Below are 17750 nucleotides of genomic sequence, written 5' to 3'. Positions count from 1 at the left end.
GGGGTGCACCAATTTTGTTTGTGAGAAAGAAGGATGGATCCCTTAGGCTTTGTATCGACTACAGGCAGTTGAACAAAGTCATTACCAAGAATAAGTACCCGTTGCCTAGGATCGACGATCTATTTGACCAGCTAGCCGGAGCAGGTTGTTTCTCCAAAATAGATCTGAGATCGGGGTACCATCAGCTAAGGATAAGGGAGGAGGATGTACCGAAGACAGCCTTCAGGACCAGATATGGGCATTTTGAGTTCCTTGTAATGCCGTTCGGGTTAACCAACGCCCCTGCAGCATTCATGGATCTCATGAACAGAGTGTTTAGTCAATACCTGGATCAATTTGTTATTGTCTTCATAGATGATATCTTGGTGTATTCCAGGAATGCAGAGGAGCATGCCCATCATCTGAGGTTGGTTCTGCAGACCTTGAGGGAACATGGCTTGTATGCCAAGTTCTCTAAGTGTGAGTTCTGGCTGAGGAGCATTTTGTTCTTGGGGCATGTAGTGTCAGAGAATGGGATAGAGGTGGACCCCAAGAAGGTAGAAGCTGTGGCTAACTGGCCTAGACCCACTTCAGTGACGGAAATCCGGAGTTTCTTAGGTTTGGCAGGTTACTACAGGAGGTTCATTCAGGACTTCTCGAAAATAGCAGCTCCTCTGACCAGGTTGACCAGGAAGAATCAGAAGTTTGTGTGGACCGACCAATGCGAAGAGAGTTTTTAAGAGCTTAAGAAGAGGTTGACTTCAGCACCAGTGTTAGCTCTGCCATCTAGTGATGAGGACTTTACAGTCTTCTGTGATGCGTCCCGTGTGGGACTGGGTTGTGTACTAATGCAGAATGAGAGGGTGATTGCTTATGCTTCTAGGCAGCTGAAGAAGCATGAGTTGAATTACCCCACACATGACCTTGAGATGGCAGCAGTAATCTTTGCACTCAAGATGTGGAGGCACTACCTCTATGGGGTAAAATGTGAGATCTTTACAGATCATAAGAGCCTGCAGTACATCCTGAGTCAAAGAGATTGGAATTTGAGACAGAGGAGATGGGTAGAGCTACTGAGTGACTATGATTGCAAGATTCAGTACCATCCGGGTAAGGCGAATGTCGTGGCAGACGCCCTAAGCCGGAAGTCACTAGGCAGTCTATCCCACATTACGGCAGAGAGGAGACCAGTGGTGAAGGAGTTTTACAAGCTCATTGATGAAGGTCTACAGTTGGAGTTGTCTGGTACAGGTGCTTTAGTGGCCCAGATGAGAGTGACACCTGTGTTTCTGGAGCAAGTGGCTCAGAACAGCATGAGGACCCAGAGTTAGTAAAGATTGCTAGGACTGTTCAGTCAGGCAAGGACAGTGAGTTCAGATTTGACAGTAAGGGGATCCTCCGCTATGGGAGCAGACTTTGTGTACCATATGACATAGGGCTAAAAGGAGACATTATGAGGGAGGCTCATAATGCAAGATACAGCGTTCACCCCGGAGCCACCAAGATGTATCAAGATCTGAAGAAAGTTTATTGGTGGCCAGCGTGAAGAAAGAAGTGGCACAGTTTGTGTCAGCCTGCGAAGTGTGTCAGAGGGTGAAGCTGGAACATCAGAAACCGGCTGGAATGCTTAACCCGCTACCTATTCCAGAGTGGAAATGGGAGAATATAGCTATGGACTTCGTAGTGGGGTTACCGGCGGCGTCCAACAGATTGGACTCCATATGGGTGATTGTGGACAGACTCACCAAATCTGCTCACTTCATCCCTGTCAGGAGTGGCTATTCTGTGGACAAGTTGGCGCAGGTGTATGTTGATGAGATCGTCAGGCTGCATGGGGTTCCTGTCTCAATAGTGTCTGATAGAGGGCCCCAGTTCACCTCCAGGTTTTGGCGGAGTCTGCAGAATGCCATGGGTACTAGGTTGGATTTCAGTACTGCCTTCCACCCCCAGACTGATGGACAGTCAGAAAGGACCATCCAGACTATCGAGGATATGCTCAGAATGTGTGTGCAGGACTTTGGCGGTTCTTGGAGGCAGCATCTACCTTTGGTGGAGTTTGCTTACAATAACAGCCATCATGCTAGCATCGGGATGGCTCCATAGGAAGCTTTGTACGGAAGGAAGTGCAGGTCGCCTGTTTGCTGGGAGGAAGTTGGAGAGAAGGCCTTGGCAGGGTCTGAGCTAGTAGAGATTACCAGCAGGGTGGTACCCATAATCAGAGAAAGGATCAAGACTGCTGCAAGCAGACAGAAGAGTTATGCAGACATCCGCAGAAGACAGGTAGAGTTTCAGGAGGGGGATCTGGTATTGCTCAAGGTGTCTCCAATGAAAGGAGTGGTTCGCTTTGGGAAGAAAGGTAAACTAGCCCCACGATACATCGGACCCTTTAAAGTCTTGCAAAAGATTGGGAATGTGTCGTACAAGCTGGATTTACCTGCTTCAATGGAAAGAATCCATCCGGTTTTCCATGTTTCCATGTTGAGAAAGTTCGTGTCAGATCCGGGCAAGGTTCTTAGTGAGCCTGATGTGGAGATCCAAGAAGATCTCACCTATGTTGAGCAGCCAGTACGGATCATGGACACCCAGATCAGGAAGCTAAGAAACAAGGAAATCCCAATGGTGAAAGTCCTATGGAACCACCACAATTTGGAAGAATGCACTTGGGAGACACGGGAGTCCATGCTCCAGCAATACCCTTATCTTTTCTAAGGTTAGTTCTTATATGTTTCATGTGTTTTATGTGTATGATATGTTGTATGCCTTGCATGTGCTAGTCGAGGAACATTCGGGGACGAATGTTCTTAAGGGGGGAGAATGTAATACCCTGCTAGACTCCGGTATCGGAATTCCTACCGTCCGGTGGAATCTCGGATGTCAGAAGCCTCTAGTAGGGTAGAAACATATTTTCATAAAATTTTTTAATGTTTTTCATGGTTTTAAGTGAAAAGGAAATGAGTTTTTGCATGAAAATATCCTTGGAGGAAAACCCAAGTTCGGCCGCCGAACATGGCATGCATGCGGAGGCACGTTCGGCCCCCGAACGTGGCCTGGCCAGCCACTATAAAAGGGTCCCTTAGCTGAAATGGGCGAGCTTTTCTCCCCATTGTCGGCCAAGGTGAGCTCTCCGCCGTCTCTCACCAATCTTTGAGTTTTTCCTTCAAATCTTTCACGATTCTCACAAGTTTTCATCTTGTTTTGAAGATTTTCGAGTTTAAAGCGAGTTTTGGAGCTTTGAGGTTCAAGAACTCAAATCTCTCCCATCTTCGAGCTAGGGTCGTTTTCCTCTCGATCTTCAAGAGGTAAGAGCCGATCTTAAGCTCATTGCATGTTTTAAGTAAGTTTTATAAAGATCTATGGGGTAGAATGCATGTTTAGCTTATGGTTAGGTTTATGAGTTCATGATGTGTTTTTGAACAATGTGGCTTGCAAATGCATGATTGATGTGTTGTAGATGGGGTTTTAGATAGTTTGAAGCCCCTAGGAGCTTGTATGCTTGTGTATGTGTGTTGTAGAATAGGTTTATGCATGTTTGGATGGAATGGGAGGCGTTTATGCATAGAAGAGATGAGTTTCTGCCACTAAGGGAGAAACCAGGTTCGGCAGCCGAAGGAACTTTCGGCCGCCGAACATGCTTGTGGAAGCAGCCTTCGGCTGCCGAAGCTTGCCCCCGAAAGGAGACTTTCGTCTCTGTCTGAGAGTTTCGGCCGCCGAACATGCATGAGTTTCGCCTCTGTCTGGGAGTTTCGGCCGCCGAAGGTGCTGCCGAACCTGCCTGACTTTCGGCTCTGGAGGGACTTTCGGCCGCCGAACCTGCCGCCGAAAGTGCCCTGTCCCGCCTTCCTTTGCATGTTCTTGCATGAATGTTTTGAGGTGTTTTAGAGGGTTTTTGGGGGATGTTTTTAGAGCTATGTTCTAGTTGTTTGGTCCCTCATTTGAGTCCACCTGTGTAGGTTCGGACCCGAGGAACCGAGGACCTCATCAGTGAGTCAGCTGCTTCAGTCAGTGTCAGAGCTAGCCAGAGGTGAGTAGAATAAACCTTTACGATTTAAAGCAAATAAATTATAAAGTTTTTAGCATGTTCATGCATCATGAATGCCATATGATGAATTAGGTTGTTTGCATTAGAATTCACGAATATGTTGCATTGCATTTATGATGTTGATGTGGATTGGTTATTGGATGATCCTTTAGTCCTCATATGATATGATGATGTTACGGCATGATACGGTATGGAAGTCCAGGTTGTACCCATTCTACGTCCCTGGCACGATGTAAGAGAAAGTCCAGGTTGTACCCATTCTACGTCCCTGGCACATTGGAATGCTATGTTATGTTATGTTAAGAGAAAGACCGGTTGACCCATTCTACGTCCCGGCACTTTGAAATGTAGAGGACTATTGGTGACAATACCATCCGAGATGTGATTTGTTGTGATGTGTTGCATTACATGATGGCATGAGATTTTAAATGTTATTTTCTATTATTCTGCTCACTGGGCTCTAGTAGCTCACCCCTTTTCCCTAATCCCCCAGGATTGCAGGTACGGGCTAGACAGAGAAGTCAAGAAGAGTAAAGTCATGTGTTTGTAATAGATAGAAAGTGGACATGATAAATTGTATAATGATGTAATGTTATGAATAGTCATGTTATGTATAATGATTTTGAGGATTAGAAATTGTGCTTGACCCTATAAGTATTGTTATCCCTTTTATTACATGATCTTAGATGTTTTATGATATAGATGTAAACCAACTCAACACATGTTATGCCACCCATTGGGGGCATTGATGAGATCCCAACGAGGGGTCAAGTTTATGATTATGACTATGTTTAGTGCATGCACAGGTTGAGTTTGGTGTATGATAGAATGTATGAAAGAAAAGTTTTAATTTCTATGGATGTTGTTGATCATGTATGGGATTAAACAGGTTTACAGGTTACATGTCAGGCTTGCTACGGGTCCCGGCGGCCTTAAGCCGATCTGGATCCTAGCGCCGGTAGCGGTCCGATTTTCGGGTCGTTACAATAAGTAAGTTTTTGCGAAATTTGGTATTGGAATGTGGTTTTGTACCAAAAATAGAAACTAATAAAAATAGAAAAGAGGAGAGGAGAGCTTTTCTTATTCCATAAAACAATCATTTTTCTCTTAAATTAGAAAAGTCTTAAAGGTACAACATTTGCAGCATAGGTATTAGGCCAATCATTTACTCTCTTTTTTGTATTGATAAATGCTTGGACTCTTATGAAAAAAAATGACATTTTTCATCTTTAATGGTGGTTTGACATTTTATACTATAGTGATTTGTAGGTTTTGTTCAAACTGTTATTCCAAATTCAAAGAGGAAGAAGGAATTGCCTGATTCGCTAATGGAGCCATACCAGCTATGTTGTTAAAATTTAAGCAAAAAGACTGTCAAACTACAATACAATAAGCTATATCTCATGTCCAAGAACTTATGAGAACACATTAGATAAAATAAAACCAATAGTAGAACTCTTTTATTGTTGATTTGAGAAATGTTATTATGTTGGATTGTAATGATGCTAAAAGTCTTATTAGATTTTTATGTTTAATTTTAAGACTTTTAGTTTTAACATATTACTTGATGTTTTCACTTAATTTATAGTGTTTTTATAGATCAAAATAAGTTAATGAATAAATGAGACACTTTGAAGAGAAATCCAAGATAATTTGAAGAGATTTTAAAGAAATAGACAAAAATATTTGTCTCTGACACCCATATCTTGGTCTCATGCTCCATGTTTCTCTCTAGACAAAAATTTGGAGCTGAATCATATAATATAAAATATGGGGTAGACCCATTTTTTATGGTCTATCTCATGTTTCGCTCTCTTCCACACGTAATGCCCCATGTTTTTAACCAGAAAGTCCTACTTCTCTATGTATTTTATTAGGCCACGGATTAGGAGTCTCGAGAGTATAAATACATCATAATTGAGATACTCAAGAAATTTTTGTTTACTTTTGAACACATATACACGATGAAAATCACGAAGAACTCAAGGAGGAAGATTTGAAAGATCTAGAAAGAGAAATTCATATATCTAGAGTTTTTATTTCTTCTCTTATTCTTTTGATTTATTATTCACAATTATTTTAGAATAGTTTTGGATAATGTTTTAATAGAGTTTATTGTTGAATTATTGAACATGAGCAACTAAATTCCTTTGCTATGGGACTTGATATAGCTTGGATTATTGATTCACTTTAATTTATTTGAGTTTTTTTTTTTACCAATGTATTATTCAATTCTTGATATTAATGTTTTTGAGCACCTACAGGATACTTATCCTCAGGTTAATACTGGAAGGGAACGTTTTAAGACTGAATTGGAAATTGAATATCATATAAATATTAATTGGATTGGGAATAAAGAATTGACCTGTTGAGCCTTAGACAAAATAATGACAGTGTTTGTAAAATTAATTAGAGAATTATTAGATTATTGGGAGATAGGTGATCATTTTTAGTTAATTAATTTGATCTTACTCCAAAGAGAGGGTGAATTACCTTAGGATTTATTTGTTGTATATTTGATAATTAATATTGAATTGTTAACCAAATGAATTAATTGAATCACGTCCAAGTGAAATCAAGATACCCTAGTACTTAATATTAATTTTATTTTTTTATTTTATTTCAAGTTTAAAATCATTCTTCACAATTGATAGTCTAAATAATAATTAGATTTACAAATATTTTGGTATTTAATTTTCAGTCCTGTGGATACAATTAGGGGTGAGCATTCGGTCGGTTTGGTTCAAAACCGAACCGAACTGAATAAATCGAAAATCGAAATTTTAGTGTTTATGAAAACCGAACCGAACCGGTCTGATTCGTTTTGATTCGGTTCGGTTTGATCGGTTTCGATTTTTAATAATTTTTTTATTTTTTACACTTTATTTTTAATATTTTAAAATTTAATTAAAATATTTTAATCTTAATATGATTTAATTTCTCTATATTATTGAAAAAACATATTATTATCACTAATCGATTTGGTTCAGTTTTTTCGATTTTTTTCTGATCAAAATCAAACCGAACCGAAATAACCGAAGTTTTTGAAATTTAAAATTGAACCGAACCGAAATATATAAAAAACTGAACCAAAATTTCAAATCGGTTCGGTTCGATCGATTTTTTCAGTTTGAACCGAATACTGCTCACCTCTATATACGATACTCTACTTCCTCTTTATTACTTGAGACGATTCCATATACTTGTGGATATCACTAGTCTGTTAGTATCTTTCCCACACTGTATAAAGAGATTCATCTTCTCACGGCATCAAAGAATAAAGATCATTCCTTAAATTTGTTGTCTTTTTAGGTAGAAAATATGGCCCAATAAAAACTCTTGGTAGCTCATCTTAAGTAGTAATTGGTGAGGGAGATAATGCTTGAAGCCATTTCGTTGCTTGATCTGTCAATGAAAAAGGGAACAATCTGAGTCTAATCATGTCACTAATTTCTAAGAAATGCTCCATATGCACATTAGAATTCTCTATAGAATATCGTCTAGATTGTGGATGTTGCACCATATGCACCAAGGATGACTTTAATTCAAAGTTGTCTGCATCAACCATTGGCTTAATAATGCCTTCATCTAAAATCTGTAAAGTTTAGTTAGACATGATCCCACATAGTTTTATTATTCTAATGAGCCATTTGTTTAACTTCTTAATTCATTTTTTCTCCAACTTGAATTTGATTTTATTCTCGCCTCACACTAGAGATTCTACAAACTAATTTCTTTCTTCTTGCCTTTTTCTTTTGGCTGCCTTTCTCAATGTTTTAGAAGTTCCCTTAACTTCTAGTTCATAAATGAGGAAATCTTGGTTACTTCTAGATCATCTCATAAAAATAAAAATAAAAATTATTATTTAGTCCCTATAATATGATAAAACTCATTAATTGGTCCCTCTATTTTGAAAAATGTACTAAAGCGTCCATGACGTTTTAAAAAGTCTACTAATTATCAGGGCATTTTAGACATTTTTGCAATACTTAACGGCTAAAGTAATGGAGAGACTAATTAGTAGACTTTTTAAAATATCAGGGACATTTAATGCATATTTCAAAATAAAAGGACTAATTAATGAGTTTTGCCATATTACAGGGACTAAATAATTAATTTCTCAAAATAAAATCCTTGAAACTTTAGAAATAAAAACATACTAGTAAAAGTAGTAATAAAAGAAATTTCAAAGACAAAAATGCCTAAATTAATCAAACACCCAAATCACACAATATTAAACCAAACAATTTTTTTGATAAGTACACCAAAAACTTGATTAATATTCATTATAAGTGCATAGGTCCTCAGATAATAAGGTGTGAGTAAAGTATCTTTTCCATAGGAAATTTGAGTTTAAAGACTAAATTATGAATGAAATGACTATTTAAGCTAATCTTAGTGCAAGATTAATAGCAAAAAATACCTAAAACTGCCAAAAGAAATTTGATATTTTGTGATAAATTACTTTTTGATAATATAAACTTCATTATTAAAAAATTAAATATTATGACGAAAATGATTAGTTGTCATGAGATATAAATTTTAGTGATATTATATAATAGTGTCATTATAATATATCTAATTCGTCATCTAATATATATATATTTAAATTATAAATATTTATCACAAAATATTTTTAAAGTTAGATTTCTCACAAAAAAATTTTATGACAAAAGCATTCATTTTATTATAAAATAAATCATAATAAAAAAATACTTATTGTAATGTATATGAGATATTGTCACTAAAAATTTTAAATGATGAGTTATAATAAATATTATCAAAAAATTTGACGAACAAAAATTATCTAGCTTTGATGATAGAAATATTTTAGTGACAAATTATTTTTATTATGTGACAATATAGTATGTCAACCTGAATATTAATAGTGACAAAATATTAGATTCATCACCGACATAAATTTTCTTATATTAAATTATAAAATTTATCATTACCTATTTTATATGCAATTATTTCTCACCAATTTTGAAGATATAAAAGTTTAGTGATGAAAAACATTGTGATAATATATATTATTGTGTATAAAATGGAGTCTAACAATTACAATATTTTTCACTTAAAAATTATATAAAATTATAAATTATAAATACGTCACAAATTTAATATTTGGTGACAAGTTACCTTTTGAAAATATAAGATTTATCATTAAAAAGTCATATATTATGACAAAAATAATATATTATGACGAAAATGATTAGTTATCATGAGAAATAACTTTTAGTGACATTATATAATTATGTCCTTATAATATATTTAGTTTGTCATTTATATATTTAATGATAAATTACAAATATTTGTCACAGAATATATTGAAATTGGATTTTTCTCTAAAGTTTTGGCCCAAATATTTTTTGACAAAAAAAATATTTTATTAAGAAATAAATCATAATAAAAGGAAAACTTATTGTAGCATATATAATATTATCATAAAAAACTTTTAAATGACGAGTTATAATAAATGTTATTGAAAATTGAAAAAAAAAATATTTCTATCTATATCTAATGGTGGATGTTTCTATGAATTTTTTTTATTATATGATAATATATATTGTGACAAAGGAATAAATTTTTAGTGATAAAAAAAATTTTTGGCAATGTATATTATGGTGTATGATAGGTTTGACAATTATAATTTTTCACTTAAAAGTTATATAAAATTACAAATTATAAATATGGCACAATAAATTATAAAAAAATATTTAACTTTGTCAATCATTTTAAAATGAGGTTATGTTCTTGTATAGGTAAAGTCTAGTAGTAAGATTTTTGTAATAATTGTGTATTCAATTTACTTTATAAGTTTGCATTTTTATGCCATATAAATAATAAAAAATAGATAAATTGATTGTCAAAAGTTAATTTTTGAAAAAAATTAGGATCTATGGTAAAGTTTAAAAATAAAAATAGAATTTAATTATATCAGTTATTAAAAAGAAATTTTGAAATACATAATCTAATGATATTTATTTAATTTAAAATTCAACCATTAAAAACTAAAAGACAAGTTAGAGCAAACAGGGCTTAACGCCATCTATAGGGATCAAATTCACAACCACATGGTTAAAAGCCATGTGCTCTACCACTGAACTAAGATGGCTAAGTATTTGAAATCTCAAAAAAATTATAAGAATGTTACGATATAGTTGGAATCTTAAAATCAACTTCTACATTATCATTTACCACCTGTAGGACGTGGAAAACTCTGAAGTGATTATACAAATCAACTTATACTTGAAGGCACCGATCATAATACGTGAGAGTGGAGAGAAAAATCATATTCGTAAGATTTTTACCTAGGAGGTGAGTAGTTATCATTCCTGGCATCCTACTGCAAATATTTTTATCATCGTTAGGTGTGGTTATCATTCCTAGTATCCTACTGCAGATATTTTTATCATCATTAGGTTTTTTGAATTCTATTTCTTCTTCTTTAAGTTCAAATTTTAAGGAAGTGATCGAAAATAGCAACAATATATAGTTTATACATTATCAATAAATCAGGTGGTTTAATATTCTACAAGGCATCGCTCCCTTTTAGTTGTCATGCATTTGTTTCTACTGAAATTGCTCCTAATATATTTTATTTGTTTGTTTATTTTAAAGAAGTTGATGAATTAGTGAGTAATTGTGTTAAAAAATGTAGCTCTATGATTCTTTTCTTTTAATTTTGAAATAATTTAAGCTGAGAATCAATAAGCAAAGATTAAAAGTTACATATTTGATTCATTATTTTAGGAAAAAATTATACTTTTTGGAGAATTATTTAAAGGCAAGTTCAATTGCCTTAAGATATGTGCTCCTTTTGTTCTTATTGAATTTTAATAAGAAGTGATTGATATTATTAATTGAAAATAAATATTTGGAATTTTTATATTTGCAAACTGATGAATTGATTAGCACTCATTCAAATCAAATTCTTATTTTCTCATCAATCATAATTCATCATTCAAATCAAATTCTTATTTTCTCATCAATCATCTTAGCAACATTAAGTGACCTATGATATAATGCAAAAATTGATTCTTAGATGTGATTATACATTAGCTAATTTAGTTACCTTCAAACAAATAAAGTTGTTCCATAGAAAGTATGATGGAGTGAAAGCAATTTATAAGCTCGCTACTATTAATGGAAGAACGAAAACTGATGGATAAAATTATAGAACTGTTGCCACGGCTAAATGAAATGGTTAAACATATAGATTGGTGAATATTTTTTTTCCACAAAGATAGTAGAAGAAACTGAATTAAATTTTGTTTTGGCATATTATAGCACTACTCCCTTAATTGCTCATTTATTATTCTTCTATATATTTCATTGTTGCCTCTAAGCCTATTCAGTTTTCGGTCTAAATCAAAAACCGAATCAAATTGATTATTAGTTTTCATAAATTTCAGTTAATCTGTTCAATTTAGTTTATTTTTATAAAATCAAAGAAAAACCAAACTGAATCAAAATCTATACTATGTCGTATTCTCCATTAGCTCGTAAATTTATATTTTTATAAATATAACTCACATTCTCACTCTCACCCACCATCATTCAATCTTCTATTTCTATTAGCCCAATACTCTACTTTCCTTTAATGATCATTCCTTATTTCATCATTTCTTCTCCTCCTTCTTCCTTACAACTATAGTCGTATGGACCACTTCTCTCTTTTTATCTCCTTCTTCTTTCCCCTTCTTTTCTATGGTCACAATCCTGTGGACCCCTTTCTCTCTTTACATCTCATTCTTCTTCCATTTTTTTCTCACAAATGTGATAAGACCCAATAAAACAACCCATAAACCCACATGCAAAGGCAATTTGTGATGGTGCAATGGCAAGGTGATTCTTGTCTCTTGCCACAGTGATTCACATGGTGTGATAGCGATTCTTGATGGTGTGAAGACTGTTCCAGGTCTGGTAATTATTCAGGTGCTACCTTTGTGATTTGCTTTTCCCAAACTCAGACATAGGAAGATCTTCTGATAAACAAAGGAGACAAGAGAGGGGGGGGGGGGGGGAGAGACAAGAAGGAGAAACATAACCTCTAAAATCCTTATTAGAATTGTGCTGACAGAGCCTCTGGACCTCTGGAGATCGAAGTATTTAAGGAGGGGTTGTCAAACCAAACATAAATATCACATATGCGATCATCCATAGTTGAGAACTGTTTCATGCAACATCTACATTTGAACTATATATATATATATATATATATATATGTACAAGGTAGCTGCTAATCCTATGTTCAGATTCTTGTTTCAACAGAATGACACTATCAATCTTTCAATTCTACATAACAAAGACCTAACAAGGATCTCCGTTTCAATCCAAAAGCATAAAGGTTTTCTTCCTAAGTTAGGGCCTGGGTAATAAATGATAAGAAAGATGTTTATCAACTGGCTGGATAAATTGCATCTTGTTGAAGTGCGGAAAGACCATGTTCAAGAAATCTGAAAAGGAAAAAAGATTTGGATACAGCAGTAGCATCCAACAAGAAAGATGTAAAAAGAACATCAAAATACCAACTCAGCATGACAAGATAATTAGAATAGGAAGTAGACTGATCTGCCTATTGCACGCATAATACCACCAATTCATGTCGCCCAACATATAAATGACTGGCAACTTAAAATACTAGGTATGAGATCGCCAGAAAGTGCAACCCAGCAATTCACAGTGTCTACTATAATCCAAAAGGGGGAGAGAGAGAGAGAGAACAGCAATTAAATAATAAAACGGTTTGCTTATGTCTCTCACAAAAACACACAAAAAAAAAAAAGAGAAGAGGCTTGGCTATGTACAAATTGTTACTTGTTAGAGAAATGATAATAATCCAAACAATTGGAGTTATGGTGGAGTTTCTTATCCATGAGTGATCAGGATTGCTAAACTAAAATAATATGCTTCCTACAACCTCTGAAATACAAATTATGAATTTCAGCTGATATAGTAAATACAAGCCTTATATGTAGAATGACGCAATACACATTCATACTCCCTCAACACAGCAGCGGAAAAATATGGATACTAGGCATCAATAAGAAGGACACTACATGCTACAAGGCAAATGGCACATACATTATATCAAAATTGAAATGCCGTGCATCCATGTTCAATGAATATTACCACCAAATAGCCATTTTCTTTGACCATTTTCATATTGTTATTATTGCTCTAAAAGCTCAAATCACCCATATCCACCCAGAAATTTTACCCCCCTACAATTGGACTGGAATTCTCTAGCAATACTAAAGAGTAATTGGGAGAAAAATCTGTGGCTCTGTCCAATCTCATTTGATTAAATGTCAAGATAATGGGCGGAGAGTGGAGGTGTAATAGCTACTGGGGTTTTGGATTAGGTACTTGCATAACTATAAAAATATATAACATCAAATGTTAAACCAGTAACACTAACATGTTACATTTACAAATCAATCCACACACGTTCTAGATGGAAACATTAATTATAAATTACCTATTAAAAAATTAACTACTTTTGACCTTTCAACAACTTAAAACAAAGCTAAATATTTTTAAAAAACTTGTTATATCCCTAAAAAAATGCTCCAGGGTAGTGACTCTAGACTCTATTCCAACAAATAGAAATTAAATTCCAGATAAGATCAAATCAAATTGAAAAGTAAATGAAAGTATTGAACTTTAGCAGATAGATTGACAAATGTAGTCACTTTTAACCTGTCATATCTAATTTTTGAGGGAATGGCAATGGTTAACTGCGTTGTTCTATCCATACCAGGTCCAAAATTCTGATATTAGCAATCGTGCACAAAATCCATAATAATATTAATTCATGAAATCTCCATGCCCTAACTTCGAACAAAGATTTACACAAAAGTAAAGGATCAAAGAACATTAGAGTCAATTTCAATAATCTCTCTCACCATTGGAACCAGATCGCTTGCCTTTCTTAATCTTCTCAAGCTGAATCTGCGTCTCAGTGAAAATCCGCATTCTCTCCATTTCCAAATCTTTGGCAAATTTCATCCTCTGCTTCTCCAAATCCAGCATCTGCCTCAACTTCTCGCTCTCCACTCTCTCATAAACCTCTCCAAATCTCTCTATAGCTCGAGCCAATCTCCTAATTCCCTCTCCCTCCTCATCTTCCTCACTTTCCCTCTCCCTCTCCCTCTCCCTTTCCCCCTCCTCCTCCTCCTCCTCCTCCTCTTCTTCACTCTCCGATTCAGCTGCGGCTGCTGCAGCCGCAGCCATGGCCGAGTAATTCCTCCTGAAATAACCATCATCCAACGGCCTTTTCTGGGGCAAGGCCACCACAGCCGTAGGCGGAGTCGAAGACGGAGTCCTCCTGTAGGAAGTCATAGGCAAAGCCACGGGAGGAGACGGAGACAAAGACGGAGAAGCTTGTTTCTTAGAAGAGAAATTAGATCCGATCAAGGCATCTAAGCTCTCATAGAAAGGCCACGACGACGTTAACATTCCGTTAGAGGAGGTAACCCTAGCCTTCTCGATCTTGTACTTCTTTTTAATCGTGTCAATACGGTTCTTACACTGTACATCCGTACGGTGAGTCTTCTTGGTATGGCCATGTTTGGCGTTGACAGCGTCGGCGACTTCCTGCCAATCCTTCTGACGAAGATTACCTCGGTTGAGCTCCAAATACCGTTTGCCCCAAACTTCAACAAGAGTGGAGGTAGCCTCCTCGCTCCAGCAATCCTCACGGATAGGCAAGGGTCGGGAGTGAGGTGTGGTGGACGGCGTGACGGAATCGATGAGGTCACCCATCTCCCTGAAATGGTGGTGGTGGTGGTGGAGGGTGGTTGTGGCGTGTTAGGTTATTCTCGGTTTGTGTGATATTGACGGGAGAGATAAGGTTAAAGAGTAAAGGGGATCTCTGACCAAGAAAAAAAACAAGAAAACGGGGTCGGTGCGGCGAAGGTGACGCGCCGGACGCATGGGGCGCAAGAGTAGGGGAAATAATAGAGAGGGGTCGCCGGGACGTGGATAAGCGCGTGAAGTAAACGGAGAATAAGTGGGGTGGCTTGCGTTGCGTCATCGGGATTTGGCTCGGCTGCCTCTCACTGTCTTAGCCTGCCAAATTGCGCCTCCGTTTGGTAACCATAAGTTAGGGCTCTCTCTCTCTCTGTACCGTTTCTCTTTAGTTTTCTTCCAACCTCCACTTGCCTTTAATATTTTTATTTTTATTATTCACACGTTCATATCTTTATTTTTTTTATATTATTATTATTAAATTAAAATTTAAAATTATTATTTAATCTGTATAATATTACAAAATATTTAATTTTGTAACACATTTTCTTTTAGCAAAGTGGTGTTATTTAATTTTACAATATGGCATATCTCTGATACTTTTGTTAATTCTCCTTTTTAACTACATAAATCTTGTTTGGTATCCTCTCCCTTTAGGATGTATAAATTTAATAATAATATAACATGACTGGATTAATTTTCTCACACTGCTATTATTATTATAGTAATTAAAGATAATATATATAAAGTTGTGGATGATACTACTATATAAATATGTTGTTGCTTTATTATGAGACACGTATTGTACAGATAGCGGTTAAAATAAAATGATATATATTACGAATTTTTAATTTATTATATATAAAATTGATTATACTACAATATATAATATTTTTTACAGTTTGTCATTTACCATATCATTAAAAATTAGGACTTTAATTATAGTTATTTTCTATATTTATTTTTGCATTTCAAATATCTCTTTCTAATAAATTTTTCATCACGTAAACACTACTAAAAATATAATAATTAAATTTTATCGGAAAAATTTATTATTATCATATTGACAACAATATTAATTAATAGATTTATGTTTTTTGTTGTAATAAAAAAAATTATTATTTATTATTTTAATATTTAAATAATTAAAATTTTTTTTTTACTTACAATAAAATTTCGAGTATAAAAATATTAAATGATTTTTAATGTTTGAAATTATAAAAATAATATTTTATGAGGTGCAATTTACTTTGACTAAAAGCAAAATGTCAAAATGTTATGTAGTAAAAAAAGATTAAATTGTACCTACTATCAAAATTAAATTATACAAAAAAATGATAGGGTTATTATTATTATTATTATTATTATTATTCATCCAAACTAACAAGACTAATTAATAGCATTAAATTTTAGAAAAATTTATAATAATTTGTTTAAAATATCTTTAAAATGATTATATTTTTTTACGTATTTATATTATATATATAAAAGTAAAAAAAGAAAATATAAAAATTACTTATTTACACTAGTATTTAGTTTTTAAAATAGTTATAATTTTATTATTTAAAATTTGATTTTAAAATAAATGATCATTTTATAATTTAAATTAATTTTATAATTAGTTAAAAAAATTATAGAGGTTATATAAAATATAATAAAATTAAATTTTTTAAATAAGGATATCAATTAGATGATAATTTTATTATTTAAATTAATTTTAAAATTTACTAAGAAAATCTAAAACAACATCCAAAACACAAGATTAAATTTCAAAATAAGAATTATTAAAATAATAATTTTAAGCACAAAATAAAAATAATATATTCAAATTTAATTAATTGCTATTAAAATATTAATGAAATAAAAAAAATTAAAATAATGCATTATATTATTATATTTAAAATTTTATTTAAATTTAAAATGGATAATATTTTTATTATATTAATTTTTATAGTTAGTTAGAGAAATATTAAACTATTAAATATTATTAATATTTAAATATTTTAAATTAAATAAATGGTTCTTTATTTAAACTCAAAATATATTATATTATTCCAATTATATATATATATGTTGTTGAATTAGACTGATAACGTGGCCGTAGCGGATCTACATTGCGATTGGATAGAACCTATAAAAAAGAAAATGTGAGGTGATGGTGGGTGCTTACGATAGCCACTCTGACGCTTAAGAGAATATTGTACCTTTATATTTGTGATTTTTCTCCTTTTATACTGTAAGAAAGTGTTGAGAAATATATAATTTCTCAATAATCTGCCGATGATGTGGCCGATTGCTTGATAAGGGATGTCGCCGGCTAACAGGTTGGTGATCCTGTTATTATAGGTGTAATGGGGATACGCTAGGTTGTCCCTGCTTATGATAATTTCGTGCTGAGAATCAACTCTTCGAAGGAAGGGCAAGTCTTGATGAAAATCCAGGTGTTACGGTTTTCGAGCCTTTCTTCCTTAGCCTGGCCCGCGTTTCTTACTCATTAGATCCTTGCTACGTGTGTTTATTTCATAGTGACAGCTCATAGTTTGCTTTGGGCAATTGTTGTGTAGTACTAGAGGTTTTTCCGCTAATTTTTGATTTTTCAAATTCAGAGGAGGTATCTATTATCAATGTAACGATCAGGAAACCGGACCGCTATCGGCGCTAGGATCCAGATTGATTTAAGGTCGCCGGGACCCATAGCGAGCCTACTATACATCCAGTACATCTGATAAAATCTCATATATGATCATACATTTCCATAAAAACTTTAAACTTTTCATGTACCAAGCTTGACCTGTGCATGCATTATAACTGAATACATAGAACCCCTTACTGGAGCCCTCATCAAATACTCCAGTTGGGTCAACATCTCATATGTCAAGCCTGGTTGAACATATCTAATCATTAAAACGTTTACATAAAGATCATGTACAACAGGGATTAACCATACATTAGGGCCAAGCACAATACTAATCCT

The 17750-nt window shown here is 34.1% G+C and overlaps 1 protein-coding gene across 1 annotated transcript; it reads right to left on the bottom strand.

Annotated features, from left to right (window-relative positions):
* Window positions 1-12064: 12064 nt before the first annotated feature.
* LOC110604282 (trihelix transcription factor ASIL1) lies at window positions 12065-15189 on the bottom strand. Its single transcript, XM_021742449.2, has 2 exons — window positions 13933-15189; window positions 12065-12480 (listed from the first exon to the last, which is right to left on the bottom strand). Exons 1-2 carry the CDS (start codon window positions 14789-14791, stop codon window positions 12386-12388), a joined length of 954 nt encoding a protein of 317 aa, XP_021598141.1. The 5' UTR covers window positions 14792-15189; the 3' UTR covers window positions 12065-12385.
* Between the last annotated feature and the right edge of the window lie 2561 nt (window positions 15190-17750).

Source organism: Manihot esculenta, chromosome 16 (genome assembly GCF_001659605.2).
Source record: "Manihot esculenta cultivar AM560-2 chromosome 16, M.esculenta_v8, whole genome shotgun sequence".
Taxonomy (NCBI): domain Eukaryota; kingdom Viridiplantae; phylum Streptophyta; class Magnoliopsida; order Malpighiales; family Euphorbiaceae; genus Manihot; species Manihot esculenta.
The sequence above is the reverse complement of the archived record's forward strand: the minus strand, read 5'-3'. Positions and strand labels throughout refer to the sequence as shown.

Excerpts from the sequence above, each read along its gene's own strand:
- LOC110604282 (XM_021742449.2), bottom strand. The coding sequence starts at position 14,791 with ATGGGTGACCTCATCGATTCCGTCACGCCGTCCACCACACCTCACTCC. Across the intron at positions 12,481-13,932 it reads CAAGCGATCTGGTTCCAATG|ATTTCTTGAACATGGTCTTT; the intron begins GTGAGAGAGATT and ends TTTCCTTTTCAG.